At 42.3% G+C, this 23,031-nt stretch overlaps 1 protein-coding gene across 1 annotated transcript in view; it reads right to left on the bottom strand.

Annotated features, from left to right (window-relative positions):
* The window catches only part of LOC140726192 (E3 ubiquitin-protein ligase TRIM39-like), a 45,003-nt gene extending 26,223 nt beyond the window's left edge, over positions 1–18,780 (bottom strand). The window contains exons 1-4 of the mRNA XM_073042223.1: positions 18,762–18,780; positions 18,575–18,670; positions 15,393–15,626; positions 10,889–10,911 (exon numbers count right to left, since the gene is read on the bottom strand). Of these exons, the coding sequence (XP_072898324.1) occupies positions 10,889–10,911; positions 15,393–15,626; positions 18,575–18,631 (314 nt within the window). The 5' untranslated portion in view covers positions 18,632–18,670; positions 18,762–18,780. The remainder of the gene's footprint in view (positions 1–10,888; positions 10,912–15,392; positions 15,627–18,574; positions 18,671–18,761) is intronic.
* Between the last annotated feature and the right edge of the window lie 4,251 nt (positions 18,781–23,031).

The raw sequence follows: 23,031 nt of genomic DNA, 5'->3' as shown, positions 1-23,031 counted from the left end.
TAACTCTGCTAAAATCTGATTTCATGTTCCCTAAATGTTGGAATGTAGTGAAAAACCCAGAGAGAACAAACTGGAAATGGAGCAGCAAGTGTGTGATGCTGGAAGTTTGAATGTTATCTCCAAATGTTTTCCAGGTTTATCTGGCCCACTGCACTTTCCTGTACCTTGTCTGGAGTTCGTTGATTAGCTCGTTTCCTTCAGCAAGTGGAGTGGATGATTAATAATGGCTTCCTCCTGAGATCCTCAGCATCACTGAAGTCTGTCTTCAGCCAAGTTGATTCACTTCATGGGACACCAGGAAACAACAGAGAGTACTGGATGCAGAGGCTGAGAGACTAGAAAACATCCTGCTTCTAATAATGAAGACTTTCAGTTCTGAACAAACAGTGATTCTAGCCAAGCTGTTCCTACAGTAATAACATGTGGATCAACTTAACGTGAAAAATTGCTCAAGTATGCACTATTTTTAGAAAGCTGGACAAATCCAGTTCCGTCCCAATCAGTCACCTCTCAATCATCAGCCAAATGATGGAAGGTAAGGCTAACAGTAAAAAGCAGAACTCAACAATAACTTTCCCATTGAAGCCCAAATTTTGGTTGCCAAAACCACTCAACACCAGACCTTGCCATAATCTTAGTCTAAAAAGGACCAAAGAGGTGAATTCCAGAAGTTAGAGAGTGTGACTACTCTTGAATTCAAGGTAGCATTTGTCTCAGAGCGGTATTAAAGATGGCTGGTAAAACTGAAGTTATCAACATCAGGGAACAAACACTCCAATAGTTAAAGTCATATGCACATGAAGGAAAGTGGCTGTGGTTGTTGGAGGCGTTAGATTGGGTTGGAGATTTTTTTTCATTTTCTTTGCTTGCTCATATTTTTATACAATCAACTAGTATACAAAGTATTTTCCAGTCATTACAGTACAGTTGTTTCATCGGTAGCTGAGCGAAGGGCGCTGAGTAGGCTACGGTCAATTATGGATAACTCTGAACATCCTCTACATAGCACCATCCAGAGACAGAGAAGCAGTTTCAGCGACAGGTTACTATCGATGCAATGCTCCTCAGACAGGATGAAGAGGTCAATACTCCCCAATGCCATTAGGCTTTACAATTCTACCGCCAGGACTTAAGAACTTTTTAAAAGCTATTATTAATGCTTTTTGAGATAGTGATTTAGATGCATATCATTTTTTTTTACTGAGTTAAGTATTGTATGTACCGGTAATTAGTTTTGCTACAACAAGTGTATGGGACATTGGAAAAAAGTTGAATTTCCCCATGGGGATGAATAAAGTATCTATCTATCTATCTATCTTTCTGTATTTTTCTAGAAAGTTCTTAGATTTCAGTAGCAGGTGTCACATCATTTGAATCTGGTCACCTGGTTAATAATTATCACTGAAATTCTTGTTATCTCTAACCTGAGTGATGACCTTGGCATCCTTCATATCTTGTGATTCAGCTCCTTCCTGCCAGCATCGACAGAGGGCTTTTGCAATGGGTGCAATAGGGTAGCCATGCGGCTCCTGATCAGGTTTGGGGGTTGGAGGCTCTGATGCCTTCCCTGAGGCCTTGCTGAGCTCCTCTAGGGTCGGCTCTGCGTCCAGTCCTTCCACTGTCGGTAGGCACTGGGTGGTACCTGGGGCTGAAGTGGTGATAGTGTTCACTCTGGAGTAGAGGTCAGAGGAACGTTCTACTCATCTCTCCACCTGTTTCCCCGTCTGTGGTTACCTCCCAACCGCTGGATTTGAGGGGGAGCGATCGTGCTCTGAGAGCGACAGAGCGGATCTACTTCCACGCTACATCAGACGGCAGGCTTTTTAACCTCGCTCGCCTAAGAGCCAAAACCAAAGTGCGTGTGGCTATGCTCAAAGACCCGCTGTTTGCTGATGATGCAGCAGTCACAACCCACACTCCGTAGCACCTCCTGATCTTGATGGATCGCTTCTCCTGGGCCTGTGAGGAACTTGGTCTGACATCAGTCTGAAAAAGACCAACTTCTTGAGACAAGATGTGCAGGCAGCATCAGTGCCCACCACTGATTACCACAAACTGGATATTATTCACCATTCACATACCTGGGGTCCATGAAAGGTGACAACCTCTCCTTGTCACAGAAATCAACAAGCACATCAGGAAGGCTGCAACAACTCTTGCCTGTCTCACCACATGAGTCTCTCAGTCAAAACAAAGATGGCAGTGTACAATGCTTGTGTCACCAGCACACTGCTGTACGCATTTGCACTGGACTTCGAGGTGAATGGTCCCGAGTTTGAACCTTGCCAGCTCATTGCACGCTTTCCATCCATGCTGGGTTGAGCATCAAGCTAGCAACTCAACCTCATAAAGAACAGTCAACTGCTACAGAAATGGGGAAAGAAGTGCCACCCAATGTGCTACAAGACCCGAAAAGGACCAACAGCAACCACCTTTGGATCACAAGAGCATCAGGAACTAACAGAGTTCAATAATGCCAGTTCCAGGGGCTCACTGTGGGTGTTCCTCAGAGCAGTGCTCCAAGCTCAACCACCTTCAACCTCTATCAATGACCTTCCTTCCACCATAACATCGGAATTGTGGACATCAGCTGATTACTGCACAATGTTCACTTCCACTAGAAATGAAGCAGTGCATTTCCTGTATTCAGCGTGGCTCTGACAACATTCAGACAGGAGCAGATAAGTGGAAACTACCACTGCAAAAATTGCCAGACATTGACCTTCCCTAGCAAGATAATTACTTCCATTGCCAAGTGCCGCACCAGGAAATTCGCAGGAACTAACAAGGGGTTCAGCTGCACTAACTGTGTAGGTCAGAAGCTGAGCACACCATACCACCTGCCGACACACAATCTTCATTCACTTGCCTAAATGAATATATCGCCAACATCTCTCAATAAGCTCACTCTCTAGTTTGCTTGTCTGATAACCCATCTGCCTGCTGAAACAATCATTCTTTTGCATCGCTGGTACTCAGCGGCTGCAGGATAAGTCATCAACAAACTGCAATGCAGATACTGACCCGAGCACAAACCTCTTGTGGCATGAGTCCTTGACGAGAATGGTTTGGATCCAAATGCTGGAGTACCCGAGGCTAGGATGGAGACTCAGACTAAAATTGGATGGGGAACTGAGCCCAAAACAAAATGCTAGACGATTGAGAACTGAGGCTCCATTCAGGTGCTCTTTAAATACATATTTCTTGGGACACTGAACATGATTGCCCAGTAGCGGTACAGTTGTGTATCTTTAAAGGGGCCATGCCAGCAATCCATCTTCCTGAGAGTTCGACTGTCTAAACCCCAGAAGCTGGCATAGTTGGGTGCGTGTCATAACAGGAAACCCTCCCCCATGGCTGACTCCTGACAGCCCTGGTTGCCAGGAGAGCTGACGATGGCAGTCATGGATGAGGGCCGGATCGCAGGTGTCCCTTTCAGAAACCCTGCCTCGTTCTTCGGGTCCGAATCCTTCCCAGTCCATGAGGAACTGCCGAACATCCCAATTACTTCATGAATTCAGACTTCTCACAGTGAAGACCTGTTCCCCATCGACAAACCGGGGTGGCAGCAGGACTGAAGGTGGTGGAGTTGAAGTGCTGGTGCACACAGGTTTTCATTTGGAAATGTGGGAAGTGGGATTGATCTGAGGGTCTTAGGGAGTTGCAGGGCGTAAGCCACCAGGTTTACTTCCCTGAGAATCTTGAAGGGTCCAGTAAACTTAGCGGCCAATTACCTAGACTCCACTCAGGGAGGCAAATCCTGAGTTGACTGCCAGACCTCTTGCCCAGGCTGCAAAACTGGTCCCTGACTTCCCTTGTGGTCAAACTTTATTTCAGCTTTCCAGGTAGAAGCTAACAAAATCTCCCTTGCCCTAGTCCATTTCTCCTTGCAGCATTGGATGAGATCTTTGGCCACAGGAACCCCAACCTTGGCCTCCTGTTCAGGGAAGAGTGGTAGAGAATACCCAAATTGGCATTCAAAAGGGGACATCCCGTGCGTTGAATGCGGTAAAGTTTTGTGGGTGACCTCCGTCCACATCAAATGGTCGCACCACTTGTCAGGTCTTTCTGAGGCCAGGCATCTTAGGGTTCATTCCAAATGTTTTCTTGACACCACTGTGTCAGGGTGATATATTCTTCTCTATAGGCTGCCTCGTTATTATTTGAGATTAGGACAATCAGTGTAGTGTCGTCAGCAAATTTAATTAGCAGATTGGAGCTGTGGGTGGCAACACAGTCATGGTGTACAGAGAGTAAAGGAGGGGGCTTAGGACACAGCCCTAAGGGGCACCTGTGTTGAGGGTCAGAAGGGCAGAGGTGGGGGAGCCCACTTTTACTACCTGCTGGCGATCTGACAGGAAGTTCAGGATCCAGAAACACAAAGCAGTGTCAAGGCCGAGGTCTCTGAGCTTCTTGTCAAGCCTGGCGGGAATTATGATGTTGAATGCTGAACTGTAGTCCAAGAGCTACAGTAAGGACGGTGTGTGATTGTGTCATCTGTCGATCGGTTGTGTTGCTAGGCGAATTGTAGGGAGTCCAGTACGGGTGGTAGCAAGCTGTAGATGTAATCCTTCACCAGCCTTTCAAAGCATTTTCTTATTATTGAGGTGAGTGCGACAGGAGGCCAGTCGTTCAGAAATGCTACCTTGGTCTTTGGTGGATGTTTTGAAGCAGGAGGGCACCCTACACTGGGAGAGGGAGAAATTAGAAATGTCAGTAAACACACCTGCCAGTTGTGCTGCGCACATGCTGAGCAGCCGCCCTGGGATGCCGTCTGGTCCTGCGGCCTTGGGACTGTCCACTCATTGGAAGCACCCGTGTACTTCAGCCTCAGAGTTGACAAAGATTCAGGTTGCTTCGATGGCTGTCCTTGGGGGCTCAGTGTTGGTGATACCTAGCCGAGTGTAAATAAAGATTTAGCTCATCTGGGAGAGAGGCAGCGATGCTGGCAGCACCACTGCATCTTTTTATACTATAAAAGCGTTCTTGCCCCCCTAAAGCCAGTGACTCCAATCCGCCACAGAGAACATGACCATGGGCAGCTCTCTATTTCCAATGTCGTAGTTCACCTCTGCCAGGGATAGTCATCTGGAAAAGAACACACACAGGTCCAGTTCATTGTCCGAAGATGTCCACGGAGACAACACTGCACCCACTCCGACATCTCAGATGTCTACCTCCACGATGAAGGGAGGGTCCAGGTTAGGTGCAACCAAAATAGGAGCTGTTGTGAATCACTCTTTGAGTTCTGCCAAAGCAGCCTCCACTTCAGTGGTCCGAATAAAAGAGCCCATGGATCTTTTGGTTAGTCCTGTCAGCAGAGCAGCCATTTAGCTCAAGTTTCTGATGAACCTTTAGTAAAACTTGGCAAATTCCAGGAATCATTGGATTTGTTTTACAGTGGATGCCTGTGCCTTACTAGGGCCCATCTTGAGATTGCCATTAGAGATGATGAAACCCAAAAATGAAATGGTAGTTACATGAAATTCGGACTTCTCCAGCTTGGCATAAAGTCCATGATCAATAGGCCTCTTGAGGATATCTCTGATGTGAGTGACATGTTCTTCCACGGACTTCAAGAAAATTAGGATGTTGGCCAAGTAAACAATGGTGTTATTATGGTGAATATCCCAGAGTTTATAAAAGCCTGCGCAAGGCCAAACAGCTTGACCAGGTAGTCATAGAGTCCTGTCAGTATTTTGAATGTCCTCTTCCACTCGTCACCCCACCTTTCTGCGAACCAGAGTGTACACACTCTGTAAGTCCAACTTTGAGAATACTCTTGTCACTTAGAGAATCTCAAAGAGTGGCCAAGGCCTCCCCGTTCTGACCACTCTCTTGGGCCAAGGTCCAAAACTCAATAGCGAAGTTAGCCGCGTACTGTCGGCCCTGTAGAATCTTCATCAGATGGTCCAAGGCTCAGCTGGCTCTGGAAGTAACACCTTCCTCATAGTGGCCATAAATTCCTCTGAATCCAAGCAAACCCCAAACCTTCATTACCAATGCATGGTGGCCCAGGCCAGGACTCGTCCAGTCAGAAGAGAGATAATGAAGGCCACCTTTCCATGCTTCAAAGGGAACTGGGAAGGCTAGTGTTTGAACACTAATGAGCATTGAATGAGGAAGCCACAGCAAGAGCCTGGGTCACTGTCAGATCTCTCTGGGATTGGAAGATGTACTGCAGAGAGACCAACTGTCTCTCCCGAGTGAATCTGGCTTCCTCCTTGTGAAAGTTGACAATGGGTGACCTGAAGGTTGTGTATCTCCAGGCTCTGCCTGGAAACCTTTCTGCTGTGGCTGTCAAAGTGGACGAAAGACTCTGATATCCCACTGGATCCATACTGGCTCAATCATACTGTGACAAGAGTCCTTGATGAGGATGATTTAGACTCGAATGCTGGAGTATCCAAGGCTAGGGTCAGATAATGGAATAAAACTGGATCGAGAACTGAGCACAAAACATAATGCTAGGCAATATGTCCGGCTGGGCTTATACTGAGGCTCCTTTCAGATGTTCTTTAAATACACAATTCTTGGCCCAAAGCATGATTGCCAATTAGCTAGGTGGTCCTGAATCTTTAGAGAGACTGTGGCAGCTGTCCACATTCCAGAGGGTTAGAGCATCTAAACGTTGGAAGCAGGCGTGGTTGGGTGTGTGTCATAACACCTCTTCCACCAAGAAAGGAGAAAGCTTCAGGTGGATGAGAACCCTTCGTGTTGCACTCGATTCTGACTTGGAAATATATTCTTTGTTGCTGAACAACTCCTGAAGCTCTCTGCCCAATGGTATAGTGGGAAATCTTCACACCCTGCCCTTTCTCTTCTCCAAACCTGCCCATCACCTCACTTTGGTGCCCCTCCTCCTTCCTTTTTTCCCATGGTCTATGGTCCTCTCCCATCAGATTCCTTCTTCTCCTGCCCTTTATGTCTTCCACCCATCACTTCCCAGCTTCTTGCTTCATTCCACCCCACGACCCACCCACCTTCCCCCTCACCTGGTCTCACCTATCACCTGCCAGCTTGTACTCCTTCCCCTCCCCCCAATTTCTTGTCCTGGCTTCTTCACCTTTCCTTTCCAGTCATGAAGAAGGGTCTCAGCCTGAAATGCTGTCCCTTTATTCCCCTCCATCGATGCAACCTGAATTGCTGAGTTCCTCCAGCATTTTATGTGTGTTCTTCACACCAGAAGCAGATCTAGAAGGCTTCACCCCATTAACATGTCAAGAACAGATACTGATCTGCCAGCAATATCCAGATTTAGAAAAGTGAATATATTAAATTAATATATTGGTGACCTTCCCCTGCAACCTTGGACCATCCTTCCATTCGAGTCAAGATTAGACAAATTGCGGTAACTAATCTCCACCATACACTCTCAGCTTTACCAAGAACCACATTCGACTTTCAGTGGGAGTTTTCCATTTCGCAGTGCTGCGCTCAGGTTTGTCTTCTCAACACATTGCTGGCTGTTTTCCAGATAAGCTGCCAATTCTCCAGAACAATTGCAGCATCAACCAATGTCCCACTATGTTCCATCATCCCTTGTCCTTCGCTGGTTTCCCAAAGTGCAATGCATTGATTTTAAACCAATCTTTCCTGTGGTCTCTGGCACCAGATCTAACCCCTGCATCCCATTTTGCACTTCTCTGTATCTATTTTGCTCTCTTCTATTGTTTAAAAGTTCAAAGTAAACCTATTATCAAAATATGTATATGCCACCATATACTTACTACCTTGAGATTCTTGTTCTTACAGGCAGTGTTCTTGGTGTTCAGTGTTGAGGTGAGTGAAGTTATCCACTTGTGACATCACTCAGCTATCATGGCTCTACATTCTGAACAGCTGCTCTAATTCTCTTCTCTACAAACATCTGCTCAAAATTTATATCTCCATCTAAGATTTCTGTCAGTCTCCATAACTCTTCTAGCATGTCTGCTAAGCATTTGTTTCCTCTATCCTTTAATGAGGAATCTCAAGATGTTTAGCTACTGGAATTGTACTACATAAGTTCTAGCTGTTTGCTTCTTTATTATGTGCTAAAGAAACCCACGAGATTCAAGAGACAGAAAACCCTTTTTTGCTGAAAACGACACAGGAAATAGTTAAGACTGGTCATCATGGGACTGAATCTAACTGAGCAGATGCAGCCAGATGCTTTTTCCCCAACAAAAATGATTACTTTCTTTTCGAATGTGCTGTTAATTTGCTTGAAAGCCTCCAATATGCAACTATTGCACATTTTAGAGCTTAATTCAAGGCCGACAGCAGCTTATGAAGATTTAAAGTCTTCCACTGAAAGGAAGCTCTTCCCTTCGTAAGCTTGTTATTACAGATGTGAAGGGAATATAAAGGTCAAAGCCTCAGGATAAGAGCTCAGACATTAAAAGGTTAAAGATAGCTCCACCAGCAGGGAAATATTTAAGACAGAATAATGAATGCATTTTTCTAATTCCTTTGAGAGTATCAAAGTACACTGAACAGTGTATGGTGGAAATACTAGAGCAGCCTCCCCTGTTTAAGTTTAGAAACATTTAACATGAAATTGAGCTGATATCACTATTTTTACATAATCACCAGCCAAACTCAGTATCCCCTACTGACTAAAGGACTTCTGCTGGTTACATCATGGAGCTAATGCATTGTCTGCATTGTTGGGTAAGTAAGTGATGAGCAGAAGATGGCGAGTGGATATAGGAAGTTTATACAAGTGGGTAAGAAGATGATAGCTGTGGTTCAAAGTTCAAAGTAAGTTTATTATCAAAGTAATGTATTCATACCATGTGCAACCTTGAGATTCACCTTCTTGCGGGAACCCACAGGGAAATGAAGAAAAACAACAGAAACCATGAAAAACCATACATAACGAAGACCAACAAACATCCAATGTGCAAAAGAGGACAAATCATGCAAATAATTAAAAAGCAACTCATTTAAAGTTCTTCAATAGTAAAAATAGTTATTAATTTTGTTAGGAGGAATAAAAAAGACAAAGAAAAGACAAATAAGTTCAAAATAAATTGGTAACCTAGTATGGAAGTTATAGCAAGCACCTCAGAAAGTGTAGTCATTGAAGGTGGGCATGCAGGTACAGCAGGCAGTGAAAAAGGCAAATGGTATGTTGGCATTCATAGCAAAAGGATTTGAGTACAGAAGCAGGGAGGTTCTACTGCAGTTGTACAAGGCACCTAGAGACCGCACCTAGAGACCGCACCTAGAATATTGTGTGCAGTTTTGGTCCCCTAATCTGAGGAAAGACATTCTTGCCATAGAGGGAGTACAGAGAAGGTTCACCAGATTGATTCCTGGGATGGCAGGACTTTCATATGAAGAAAGACTGGATCGACTAGGCTTATACTGACTGGAATTTAGAAGATTGAGGGGGGATCGTATTGAAACGTATAAAATTCTAAAGGGATTGGACAGGCTAGATGCAGGAAGATTGTTTCCGATGTTGGGGAAGTCCAGAACGAGGGGTCACAGTTTAAGGATAAAGGGGAAGCCTTTTAGGACCGAGATGAGGAAAAACTTCTTCACACAGAGAGTGGTGAATCTGTGGAATTCTCTGCCACAGGAAACAGTTGAGGCCGGTTCATTGGCTATATTTAAGAGGAAGTTAGATATGGCCCTTGTGGCTAAAGGGATCAGGGGGTATGGAGAGAAAGCAGGTACAGGGTTCTGAGTTGGATGATCAGCCATGATCATACTGAATGGTGGTGCAGGCTCGAAGGGCCGAATAGCCTACTCCTGCACCTATTTTCTATGTTTCTATGTAATGTTAATTTTTACTGGAAGGAGATTGGGGTCCAAATATTAGAAAGTCTTGATGCAATTGTGCAAGGTTTAGTAAAGCTATTTTTGTCCAGGTACAGTTTAATCCATGTATCAAAGGACAGATATACTCATCATAGAAGTGAAAACAAAAGTCTAGCAGGACAAGAGGGCAATGGTATGTGGACAGATGGATTATGACAGGCCGTTTTCATCTGGAGATTCCAGCAACTGTGGTCTCATGTGTCTCTTTTCTCTATCTGGATTTGGCTGGCTTGATTATTTCTGTGATTTTAGAAACAGAGTTAATCCTGTGAGGCTGTTTCTTCAGATGGAGAGTTTAGAATTAAACAGCAAAGGGAAATCATAAATTTTGGTCATTCAGGGCTGAGTGGAGGATCACTAGGAATCTTCTCCAACCCAGTAGTATGTTACTATTTACAAAGCAGAGGCAGAAAAAGGGCTTAGCATGAGATGACAACTGTTCATTTCCCTCCATTGATGCTGCCTAACTTGCTGAGGAACTGCAGCATTTTGTGTTTGTTGCTCAAGATTTCCAGCATTGAAAGAATGTCTTGTCTCTTGGGTTATCAATGTACAATACATGGTCATAGGGTCAGTAAGTTGAGGTCACTAAGGAGTATCTAATTGAACAGCATAATCCCTCTGAGGGGGCAAAATGGCCTTCTTCATGTTCTCTTAGTTTGAAAGACAGTAGTTTTTAATATGCACCTAGAAAGTTATAATATAAACAGAAATTATGAGATCAACCAACAGGTCAGACTGCATCTATGGTAAAAGAATCTGAGTGTAAGAAGTCTGAGAACTATTATTTCTTCCTCCCCACATTTTGTCTGACCTGTGGAGCATTTGTAGCATTTCCTGTCTTAATTCAAATCCCCTGCATCTGTTGATCTGGTTTCTCCTAAATGAAATTATTTATGATGCTTCAAATGTTTGAAAAGTGATTAAGAATTTGCAAAAATAAGTTTCCTTGTCATGAAACTTGCTTGAGAGGATATTGAAACTATTTCAACGGGCTTAACACAATGTTCCTGAACATTGAATTATTTCAATTAATTATCTGCAGTTGTGTTTCCTTGTAAAACAAATGTCCTACCTTGTGGAAATATCTTGTTTAGCCTGTGGAAGAAACATGACAAATGTTAGGGAACAGGGGAACAAATGAGGTCACAAAAAAAAGAATTACAGATATTATAAACATTTCTCCACTGAACAAGGTCATTTTGCCCATTGTGCTCTTGCTTACTAATAAGTAGTGGATTAGACATGACCGTTCAAGTTGGAGAAGGAACATTTAGGATAGTATCGGATCCATGCAACACAAAGAATCTCTGCATTTGGTTTGGAAGGAGTACACCACCTTACGTATTAGCCACCCACCTACCCCAGCAGGCATTTCCTGACCCATCTGTGTGAAGAGGCTCTGATCCCCACGTTGGTCTCCCCATTCTCTTCAGAAATCGTATCGTATAAGGGCAACTAGATGATCAGTCAATAGATCATCAGACTTTTGAAAACAATACCCAACATTGATCCCAGGGACTGCCAAAGAAGAAGACATTATGATGATGTCTACCTCTGCTCAGATTGTGCATTCCAAGCTCCCACCACTGTCGGCTTGAAAACATTTCACTCCAGCTCCTTTACCATTCTCTGATTTACCGCACTCTTCTTTATTGAACGCTACAGTCTGGAAAAGGGCTCTTCTTCATCCCCTTACCTACAGCCCTCCTAATTCTTTACTCTCCCCCAATTTATTCTTTGTTCAGCCTCCTGTGCCAAAGAGACAGGCAATGCAGAAGCTGATGGTGTAGTGACAAAAGAAAGCTTTAAAGTGACAAAAATGTTAATGGATTGATTAGGTCAATGGGACCAGGCAGAAATATACTTTGGCATGGACTAGATGGACCAAAGGGTCATTTTCTGCGCTGTGGTGCTCTATGGCTCTATGAAAATTGGAAAAATTGTGAAACAAATCATTGGGAGAGAATGAGTCAGACAGGGTAAATGATAGGGTATAGATGTATAGAGGGACAAAATTGTCCACAGGACAGGTAGGTCAGGTGATTAAGAAAGAAGATGGATTAATTTCCAGTATTTTCTGTAGTTAACACAATCATTCAACTTTTGCAGCCCTGGAAACATCTTCAAAGTTCCAATGCAATGACCTGGAATGTTGACTTAATTCCTCTCTCAGTGGAGGCTGCATGGCCCTCTGAATATCCTGGAATTTCCCTTTTGTTTTAGATTTCCAACACCTGCAGCTTTAGTTTGCATTCCTCCACCTTACCATAAATCACCTCTACGGTCTTTCTCTTGGAGTTTTATCCTTCTTGAAACATTACGCCCAGTATTTAAACTGTGAACTAAAGCATAATTGCACTGCAACCTCTCAATTCTTACACTGCATATTTAGGCCAACATAAACTTTCTGGACCACCTCAACCATCTGTCCTGCTAGCTCTAGCTAACTATTGGCATGTCTATGGATTCATCTGTTCCTCTATATTTAACCCTCTTTTGTGAAAACACACAAAATAAAATGAGTGAGCTGAGAAACTTCTCCTATGTGGTTTGCCATGACACCTTACTCAAAATGATCCCACGTCACCTCTCTTTCTCCATATTCCTCGCTTTTTTTTCAGTTCTATATCTAACATCATCCTTTGCATTTCACTACATTCTTCATCTGTGGTTTTCAGAGAAGCACATCCATCATTTAATCCGTGAAGAATTACTCAAAGGGCAAACTAATGCTTCTATGGTATAATCTCAGAATGATAATGTCTGTTAATATGACAACCACATCACAGCTTACTAATGGCATCTGTGCAAGCTGTCATAGAGACTTAGTGCTATACAGAACGGGGAAAAAGGGCTGTTTGGTTCCATTGTTTAACCATTGTTTTTGTAGAATTTACTACACTGGGGAAAAGTGAATATTCACTTTATCTATGTCCTTCCTGATTTTTTAAACCATTATGATGTCTTAATCTATCTAGTCTCTCCTTACAACACAAACCTTCCATTGCTGGTGAAAACCCTGTAAATCTGATTTGCAGCCTTTCCAGTTTGATGATCCCTTTTTTCTCGATTAACAACATCCTTTGTTCGACCTACTGTTTTTATTGATACTTTCAGAGTTTTCAAATGAGAATCTTAGACACAGCAACTTTCATGGCTTCTGGTCAGCTGAACTATTTCGAGGTGCACTCTCTGGGGTAGTTTAGGAAATGCAGCTGAACAATTTGAACACAGATAATTCCAAAAATAAAACCATTCAATAATGATCAGTTTCTGCATTGTTGATTGAAAAATGAACACTAGCAGGGCATGAGGAGCATTTCCTGGGTCTATATTCAAAGTACTACCACAAAGTTGGGCGGCAGGGTGGAGATACATCTCTACCAAAGCAGGTGTAAGGTGCTCCTACATCTAGCCTGTTTGTCACCCTTGGGCAAGGTGTAGCATCTACTTAGCCCCTCAGTTAGGGTCATGAGAAGCCATGGGAGCAGGTGGTGGTTGGTCAATTGAGCAGCTGGTGCAAATCACAAGACTTAGTTATGCGACCACTAATGCCAGGTAGACAATCTCCAAAGAGGATTGACAATGACTGGGGTCACCTGTCTTGAATAGACACTGCCCAGAAGAAGGCAATGGAAAACTACTTCTATAGAATATCTGCCAAGAACAATCATGAACATGAGACCATGATTGAATACATCTTACGACACAGCACATAATGATGACCATGAATTGCTTTACATAGACAATACTTTGCCTCTGATCCAACAGTGCAGGGTAACCCTCCACATAATTTTGGTGTGCTAGTTTAGAGTTGTAGAGTCATAGAGAAGTACAGCACAGAAACAGGCACTTTGGCCCATCAAGTCCATGGTAAAACCATTTAAATTGCCTACTCCCATTGACCTGCACCAGGACCACAGCCCTCCATAACTCTACTATCCAGGTACGTATCCATACTTTTCTTAAACGTTGAAATTGAACTTGCATGCGCCACTTGTGCTGGAAGCTCATTCCACACTCTCACCACCCTCTGAGTGAAGAAGTTACCCCTCATCTTCCGCTTAAACTTCTCACCTTTCACCCTTAACCCATGATCTCTGGTTGTAGTCCCACCCAACCTCATTGGGAAAAGCCTGTTTGCTTTAACCCTATCTCTACCCCTCATAATTTTGTAAACCTCTATCAAATCTCCTCTCAATCTTCTATGTTCTAAGGAATACAGTCCTAACCTATTCAATATTTCCTTATAACTCAGGTCCTCCAGACCCTTGTAAATTTTTTAAGTTAAAAAAATGGAACTTCTAAAGAAAGATAGAAATGGAGAATTAAACATTGAAATGGGGAAAGAAGGAAGAACAGAAATAGTGAAAGAAAAAGCCGGAATGAAATAGAATGAAGGAATAGATGAGGAAGAGTAGAGATAAACAAATGTAAGAAAGAGTGAAACAAGAGTGAAAAAATGTGAAAGAGATAATGAAAATGTGGAAGAAATGAAACTGAAGGAAAGCTAAAGACTTCAATAGAAATGAGAGCAAAGTAAGAAAAGTCAAAAGGTGAAAGTAAGAAAGTGAGGAATGAAAAGCAATAATAATGTGAATGAGAAAGCAAGAAAATAAAAATAAAGAAAAGTAGAGAAAGAGAGAAAGTGAAAGTGGGAAAATAAAATAAAAGCAAAAGTGAGAAAAAGAAAGCAAAACAAAGCTGAGAAGAGAGTGAAAGAGAAAATGAAAGAAAGGATAAACAAAAGGAAAAATGAAACAGAACATAGAAATGAAAGAACAAATGTGTGATCGAATGAAAGGAGGCGAGCTAAAAGGAGAAATAAAACGAGTAAAAAGGAAAACAAATTGACTGAATTAAAGGAAGAAAGAGGAAAATAAAACAGTAAAGCTGAAAGATTGAAAAAGAAAAAGAAAGAATAAGAAAAGTATCTTTTCTCTGATGCATTCATTTTTGAGGTTACAGACATCATGGAAAATTTGTGGAACCTGCTCAAGAGTTCTTGTTTCTTTATCAACGCCTATTCTCACTAAACATAGCTGTACATCAGAGCTTTGACCCAATCTGTTTACTGCAAGCAATTTTGTTTTGCAAAAGAGTGAAATAAAGACAGAAAGAAGGAATGAAAGAGTGCATAAAAATAAGAAAGACGGAAAAGGTTGATGCTTATTTCAAAATCTGAGCCAAACAGGGATGCAAATTTTCTAAAAGCCTGCTTCAAATTTCAGTATGAAATAAAAATAATGCTGCTAAATGCTTGGACCTAACACATTCTAGTAGTCTTATATATCCTGCCAGATCATTTTTCTTCTGAGTAATGTCTTATTATCTTAGCAATGTTCCCACACTGGTGATGGAAGTTGGGCAGATGCAACTACAGATCCATTTCTAGAATAAACACGTGCAAACTTGAATAGACATTCAGTATTTTATCCCAGTACATTTTCTATTCTTCTTACTTAAGGACCGAATTTCTACTTTGGGAAAACTAAGCATGCTCACTGACATTTTTTAAAACAATTATGGCACTATGTCAAGGGTGGGCTTAGAAAATCAATCACTTAACATATTACCTGTATGATTTGGTAAATGTCCCCGTTTTTGTAAAGGGAGGAGAGTTGGTCAATCACTGACTGAACTTCATGAGCTTCCTTCTCATGGCTGCTCATGGTTTCATTTAAGGAGTTAATGAGTTTCATCTCTTTGCCTTTGACAATGGACACTGTTTCTTCCTCTGCTCTCTTCAATGTTGCAATCATATTCCTGTACTTCTGAGATAGCTGCATCAGAAGTCTTGATGTAGCATCCTATAGAGAATTGAGGACAAGTTAGGTACAGTGGGTCTAAATAGCTCAACAGAAAGTATGTGATAGGTAACTTTTTCCATTACTAATCAGTAATAACAGACATTATCAAAAGCTTTTCTTAGTGTTTTGCCAGTTGTCAGCCAATTATACCAATGGATGAACATACAATCATTTTAGAGAGCAGAATATCAAGGCATTCTGAGTGATGAAACATCCATCTATTCTAGATGGTGAACTATTCTCATGTTCTGGATAGGTAATAATCCAGGGTATTCTGGATAATCGTGTATGTGTTTACTCTGGATTGCAGACCATCCAGGCATACTTTTGTTGTTCAGTCGTTAAATCATGTCTGACTCTTCGTGACTTCATGGACTATAGCACATCAAGCCATCTTGTTGGAAAGTGCCTCTCTAAGATCAAACGCATTGCCTGAGTAATATTATCTATCCATTGTAGCCTCTGTCATCCTCTCCTTCTTTTACCTTCTGTTTTACTGAACATGAGAGTCTTCTCCAAAGAATCCTGTCTTCTCATGATGTGGCCAAAATATTTGAGCTTTTGTCTCATAGTCAAGCCTCCTAGTGAGCAGTCTGGCTGTATTTCTTCAAGTATTGACTTGTTGGACCCTCTTGCTTTCCAACGAACTCTTAACACTTTCCTCCAGCATCCAAGTTCAAAGGCAAACTACTTGCACAGTATCTGTATAATCAGGCATTCCCATAAATAGAATATCATTAGGACATTATGGGGAATGGAATATCTGAGAATTCCGTGCAGAAGATATCCAAGAATTCTTTATAGTGGAACACCAAACTGTCGCAGGGTGTTTCTGCACTCAGTGGCCATTTCATTAGGTACACCTGCTCGCAAATGTAAATATCCAATCAGCCAATCACATGGCCATAACTCAATGCATAAAATCATGCGGAAGACATTCAGTTCTTGTTCAGACCAAGCATCAAAATGAGGAAGAAATGTGAACTAAGTGAGTTTGACTGTGGAACTATTGTTGGTGCCAGACAGGGTGGTTTGAGTATCTCAGAAACTGCTGATCAACTGGGAATTTCACACACAACTGTCTCTAGAGTTTGGTGCGAGAAACAAAAAACATACCTGTGAGTGGTAGTTCTGTGGGCAAAAGCACTTGGTTAATGAGAGAGGCCAGAAGAGAATGGCCAGACTGGTTCAAGCTGACAGGAAGGTGACAGTAACTCTAATAACCACGTGTTACAACAGTGGTGTGCAGAACGCACAACAGTTTGAACCCTGAAGTGGATGCACTACAGCACCAGAAGACCACACCGGGTTCCACGCCTGTGACCACTTTATTCGTTACATTCCTGTACCTAATAAAGTGGTCACTGAGTGTTTGTCACAGAACAATGGATAGTCTGATCAGTAGCGTATCCATGTGTTTGGGATATTGGAATATCTGGGAAAAAGAACATCTGGAATTCTTGGCCACTACATATCTGGTAAGACACGAAGAGCCCTGCTGCAGCTGGCACAAGCAACAAGCAAGAGTTTGTCCTACAATTTCAGCGGAAGGCTCTGAATCTTCCATTGTGCTGTGGTGATCTTCTTCACTCAGAGGATGGTGAGAGTGTGGAATGCCTGCCAGTGGAGTTCAAGTGTAATGTTTAAGGGAAGTTTGGATAGGTATGTGAGTGAGTGAGGTATGGAGGGCTATGGTCCAGGTACAGTTACATGAAAGTAGGCGGAAAACCAGGCTAGCGCAGCATGGACTCGATGGTTAGTAGTCCTCTATGACTCTATGTTCAGCCCCTTGCTATTCGAAATAAGGCATCTTAGAGAAAGTGAATGGAATGATAAAAACATTTTTTTTCTCTCAATTCGAGAACAATGGACTCATGAGCTGAAGCCTCCACTGAAAACAAAGGGGTTTCTTCGTATCTTTCAACAGAAATTTCTATGCATCACCCCCAACAAACTCACCCACATCCTCAAATATAACAACACCAAATTTAGGACCCTTAAATCTTTGGCTACATTGACATTTTATCTTGCAAAAGATGTTGGTAAGGCCAACATTGGAGTACTCTAGATAAGTCTGATTGGTATGGGAAGATGCCATTAAACTAGAAAGGACACAAGAGAAATTTACAATGATGTTACTGGGACTGGAAGGTTTGAGTTACAAGTTCAAAGGCATACTACTTGCACAGTATCTGTGTAATCTGAGTAATGATATTCTGCAGAGTGAAATGTAGGAGGCTGAGAGGTGAATGAATCTCAAGGTAGTACAGTGCTGTGCAAAAGTCTTAGGCAAGTATATATATTTATGGTGTCTAAGAGATTTGCACAGTACTGTATTTACCAACGTAGAGCGGAGAGCAAGTTTGTAAATCTGGCAGAAGCAAAGGATGTTGAGAATGGCAAAGGTGGAATGTCATGGGAGAGGTGTGGGACAAGTGGCAGAGAAAGAGTGTCGGGGTGAAGACACACCCAGGCTTGAGTCTCCAGGTAAGGTCATTTGATTCCAAACAATTGGTTTATTGATCAAATGGGAATGTCTCTCTGGTGCTTCCTTCCTCTTTTCCCAACCATGATGCCCCTCTCTCTGCCCCCTTCCCACTCTCAGTCCAGAATAGAAACCCATATCAGAATTAGATTTATCATCGCTCATATATGTCATGAAATTTGTTTTTTTTGTGACAGCTTTACAGTACAATACATAAAATTACTACAGTACTGTGCAAAAGTCTCAGGCACCCAAGCTATATATTTGTGCCTAAGACTTTTGCACAGTACTCTAGATAATGACATAAATGTACTTCAATAATAAATTTACTTTGCACTACTAAATATAAATCAAACAATATTCCGCCTTATTAATTTTTTTTTCTCTATTTTAAATGTGACAACTAAACATGTCAAACCATTGATCACATTTAAGGTTATGTTCACACATCAAGAACACTCACGTTCACTTCAATAATGCTGTTGGCAGTGAGTTTGATATTGTTTTGGATCAACGACATATGCTTCTGTAGGTCTCCAGTCTGTGACTCCAACGTGGACTTTGAAAAGTTAAGAATGAAAAACAGATTTGTTATTCAGCAGCAGTTTCCTCTTCATTGGAAATATATGGCTAACCCTAGCCCTGCTTACATTGCCGTGTTCACTCACAGAACGGCAGGCGGAAATCAATTCATTTTGAAAATGGAAGCTAAGTTTCTTTTACCGGACACAAATTCTGCACTGCACCAGGTACTGCCTCCTCTCCAGATGGTTCTTGTTTTAATCTAGACTGACAATTGTCGGCGCTGACAGATTCTCAGTGTAAGTCCATGTAAGGCCTGTGTCAAGTAGGCCCGATATCTCAGAAAGTGCATAGAACATAGAACGGTACAGCTCTTCAGCCCATGATGTTGTATCAATCATTTAACTGCCTCCAAGATAAATCTATTGCATCCCTCCCATAGATATCTGTTTTTCTTTCATCCACGTGCGTATCTAAGAATCTCTTAAATATCCCTAATGTATATGCCTCTACCACTACCCCTGGCAGTATATTCCATGTACCCACTCCTCTTTGTAAAATTCCTGCGTCTGACACTCCCACCTATACTTTCCTCCAATCACAAAATCCTACACTGGCCAATCGGTAAGTCTCCTACTTGTGGTCGGCCTCCTTGAAAAACATCTGACACGGAGGGATGAATGTTTCTTTTATTTTATTTAGAGACACAACACAGTAACAGGCCCTTCCAGCCCAGCGAGCGTGCACTGGCCCATTACAACCATGTGACCAATTAATCTACTAACCTGTACGTCTTTGAAATGTGGGAGGAAACCAGAGTCCCTCGAGGAAACGCACGCAGTCACGGGGAGAAAATACAAACTCCTTACAGACAGCAGCAGAACTGAAACCGGGTTGCTAGTATTGTTATAGCAGTTTGCTAACTGTTAACCCCTAGGTGTCATTGGGGTGAAAGTTAACCCCTGCAAAGTAGGTCAATTCAGAGATGAGCAACCCCTGGTCTTGTCGCATGGACATCATTTCACTGACAGCATGGGGCGTGGCCCTCCTGTTTCACAAACCGTAGACCCCTGTGGATTTCTCATCATCAATCTTGTTCTGTTTTATTTTTACAAATGGCAACTGCAGATGCACTTGGGATGTCATAGCCAAAGCAGAAAGGAAAACAGGCTCAGATTCCAAGGATGAGTGACTACAGCCCCCTGCAGCTTTGAACAGCTGCAAAATGGACACTGCCTGCAACAAAAGGTCAAATTCCACTCTCTGAGACTATAAAAAACCATTTAAACTCATTATCCTTTTAGGGGTATCGTGATCATTTCTAGATTAACCCTTGTCTCAATTTTCATTGATTTTATGTACGTACAGTCAGATAACAGTAAACTTGAACTTGATTTAGGAAGTATCAAAAGTCCAAAAGTTCAAATTTCAAAGTAAAGTTTATTATCAGAGTACAAACATGTCACCACATACAACCCTGAGATTCTTTTTCCTGCGGGCATACTCAGCAAGTCTATAGAGGAGCAACTTTAACAAGATCAATGAAAAAGAAACTGGCAAATGCAAAAATAAATAAAAAACAATAAGGAATGAGTATGAACTGACAAGATAAAGAGTCCTTAAGTGAGATCATATGTTGAGTGTATCAAACAGACAGCAGTGCTAAAGCATTATTCATGAATGGGTCAATCTTATGCACCCGTTTTTCCAGCACCCTGTTCATCAGAAGTCATGTGTTTTCATACTGTGATGAACTACATTTACCTGTCTGGACACGCCCCCCCCCGCCCCCGCTGACTGCTCCTGTGGCTCCTCCCACTGACAGTGGCTCCTCCCACAGACCCCGGTATAAAGGCGATTGGAGACACTGCCCCGGCCTCCAGGTGGTCAATTGCTGCTTGTTCTTTCTTCCAGCCAATAAAAGCCTATATCTCGACTCACGTCTCTGAGAGTTATTGATGGTGCATCAATTGCCTTGTGCACAAGTACGTGTTTAAACAGGTGGAGTGAAAAACTTACTTGCAGCAGCATCATAGTAATGCACACAAAAAGCTGGAGGAACTCTGCAGGTCAGGACCGATGAAGGGTCTTGGCTCGAAACATCGACTGTCTATTCCTCTCCATAGATGCTGCTTGACCTGCTGACTTACTCCGGCATTTTGTGTGTGTTACTCTGGATTTCCAGCATCTGCAGAATCTCTTATGATTAACACAGGCACATAGCAACAAATACACCTCATTCACAAGAAAAGCATAAATTAAACATAAAATATGTACATTTCTTACAAGAAAGAACACAATTGGACCCCAAAAAATTCAAAGTGCTTTATCAGGCATTCACAACAAACAACAAAACTGACAACATGTAATAAGAAAAAAAACTGCACATGCTAGAAGTCTGAAGTAAAATAAAAAATGCTGGAAACACTCAACAGGAAAGATAGTATCGATGGAAGGAGAAAGAGAATTCGTATTTCAAACTAAGACTTTTCTTCAGTTTTTGCCCTAAATCGTTCTCTTTCAACAAATGCTGCCTGATCTGTTGAGTGCTTCCAGAAGTGCTTCCAATAGCAACATGTACTTTGATCTCATCTATTACATAAATTAAACCGGCTAAAACTATTGGAGAAATGTTTGGAGATCTCACTTGATATTTAGCTCCAGATCTTGGCCTTTGGAGCATTTAGTTATCTATATTGGTTGACATACGTATGTCTATGTAGAAGAAGATAGCACCAACGAACAACATGACCAAAGGCAACATCCTCCAGTGGTTCACAAAATTAATTCTTTCACTTCTTGTACTTCATTTTCATTCAAATGTGGTTCTGCTACTGTTCGAGCCTGTGATCTACATTTTGGTGATGTGTTTTTGGGACAATTGAGCAATTTGGGGCTTTGCTGTCTCTAAGTGAATTTGGTGAGGTATCGAGCGATGTGTGGGGCCTGGAGGCCAAGAAGACCGGATACAGGGCACAAGTCCATGATCAACTCCATTTCTCACAGATCTTGCCAATTAATACATTGAGGAAGATTGAAACCAGCGAGGATGAGAGCAGGAGGGGCGAATGTTCAATGCCGATTACTTACAGGTGACCTCTCTCTCTCACTCACTGCTGCTGAGGAAGGTGTTTGCATGTGATCAGTCTCTCTCTCTCTCTCTCCTCTTGCCCACTGCTCCCAGAGGAAGGTGTCTACGTATGAATGCTCTCTCTCTCTCTCTCTCATTCTCCCTCTCACTCGATGGTGCCAGAGTCCTGGGTCTTGGGCAAGGTTTAATTGATAAGGTTTGTGGTTTGGATGTTATAGATCACATTATGATATGTTACTGGTTACTGGTCGCTCAGTTTTTGGTTTTTATTTTTGTGTGCTTTCGATCAGGCCGGACCGGCCCTGCAGGTCTTGAAGACGCAGAGTTGGGCTAGGCTGAGCTGAGCTGAGCTGGACTGAATATGGCTGGACTCTTTTGATAACTGTGTGGTTTAGTCTTTTATATTCTGTGTTTTACATTCATTTTTCTTGCCGTTAGCGCGATTTTTTTTGTATGTTGGGGGCTTGATGTTTTTCTTTGAACGGGTTCCATGGTTTTCTTTGTTTTGTGGCTGTCTGTGAGAAGACAAATCTCAAGGTTGTATAGCACATACATACTTTGTTAATAAATCTTTGGATCATTTTTCTAAACCAAAGTGTCTTTTTTTGCTTTAGTTAACTTTACATTCTAGCCATTTTGTAACTGAGTTTTTAAATGCAATTTCTTCTATTTTAATACTTACTAAAAGATACTTAATGTTAGAACCATTTAAAACTGGTAAATTTAATGATAGCTTTGACACAAAGAAAGTTTACCCTTTCTTTTTGCCCCCTCCAACCACCATACCCCGCCCAAGGTTTCTTTATTCATCTTCTAAAGGCGGTCAGAGGCATTTGAGAAGTGGAGACTCTGCACTATCCTGGAGCAAACTGGATCTCATTTCTAGATCAGTGGGTGTTTAGGCACGTTCCGCACCTTGGCCAGGTAGCTATGAGCAGGTAGGAACCACAGGTGGAAATCTCATCAGGATAGTCAGAAGCTTTTTCCCAGGGCTGAAATGGTTGCCACAAGAGGACACAGGTTTAAGGTGCTGGGGAGTAGGTACAGAGGAGATGTCAGGGATAAGTTTTTTACTCAGAGAGTGGTGAGTGCGTGGAATGGGCTGCCAGCAATAGTGGTAGAGGCGGATACGATAGGGTCTTTTAAGAGACTTTTAGATAGGTATATGGAGCTTAGTAAAATAGAGGGCCATAGGTAAGTCTTGTAATTTCTAAGGTAAGGACATGTTCAGCACTACTTTGTGGGCCGAAGGGCCTGTATTGTGCTGTAGGTTTCTATGTTTCTATGGGTCTCGGCCCGAAACATCG

This window comes from Hemitrygon akajei, chromosome 4 (genome assembly GCF_048418815.1).
Source record: "Hemitrygon akajei chromosome 4, sHemAka1.3, whole genome shotgun sequence".
In the NCBI taxonomy this organism is placed as follows: Eukaryota; Metazoa; Chordata; class Chondrichthyes; order Myliobatiformes; family Dasyatidae; genus Hemitrygon; species Hemitrygon akajei.
Note: the sequence above shows the minus strand (reverse complement) of the source record. Positions and strands in the feature narration are given on the sequence as shown.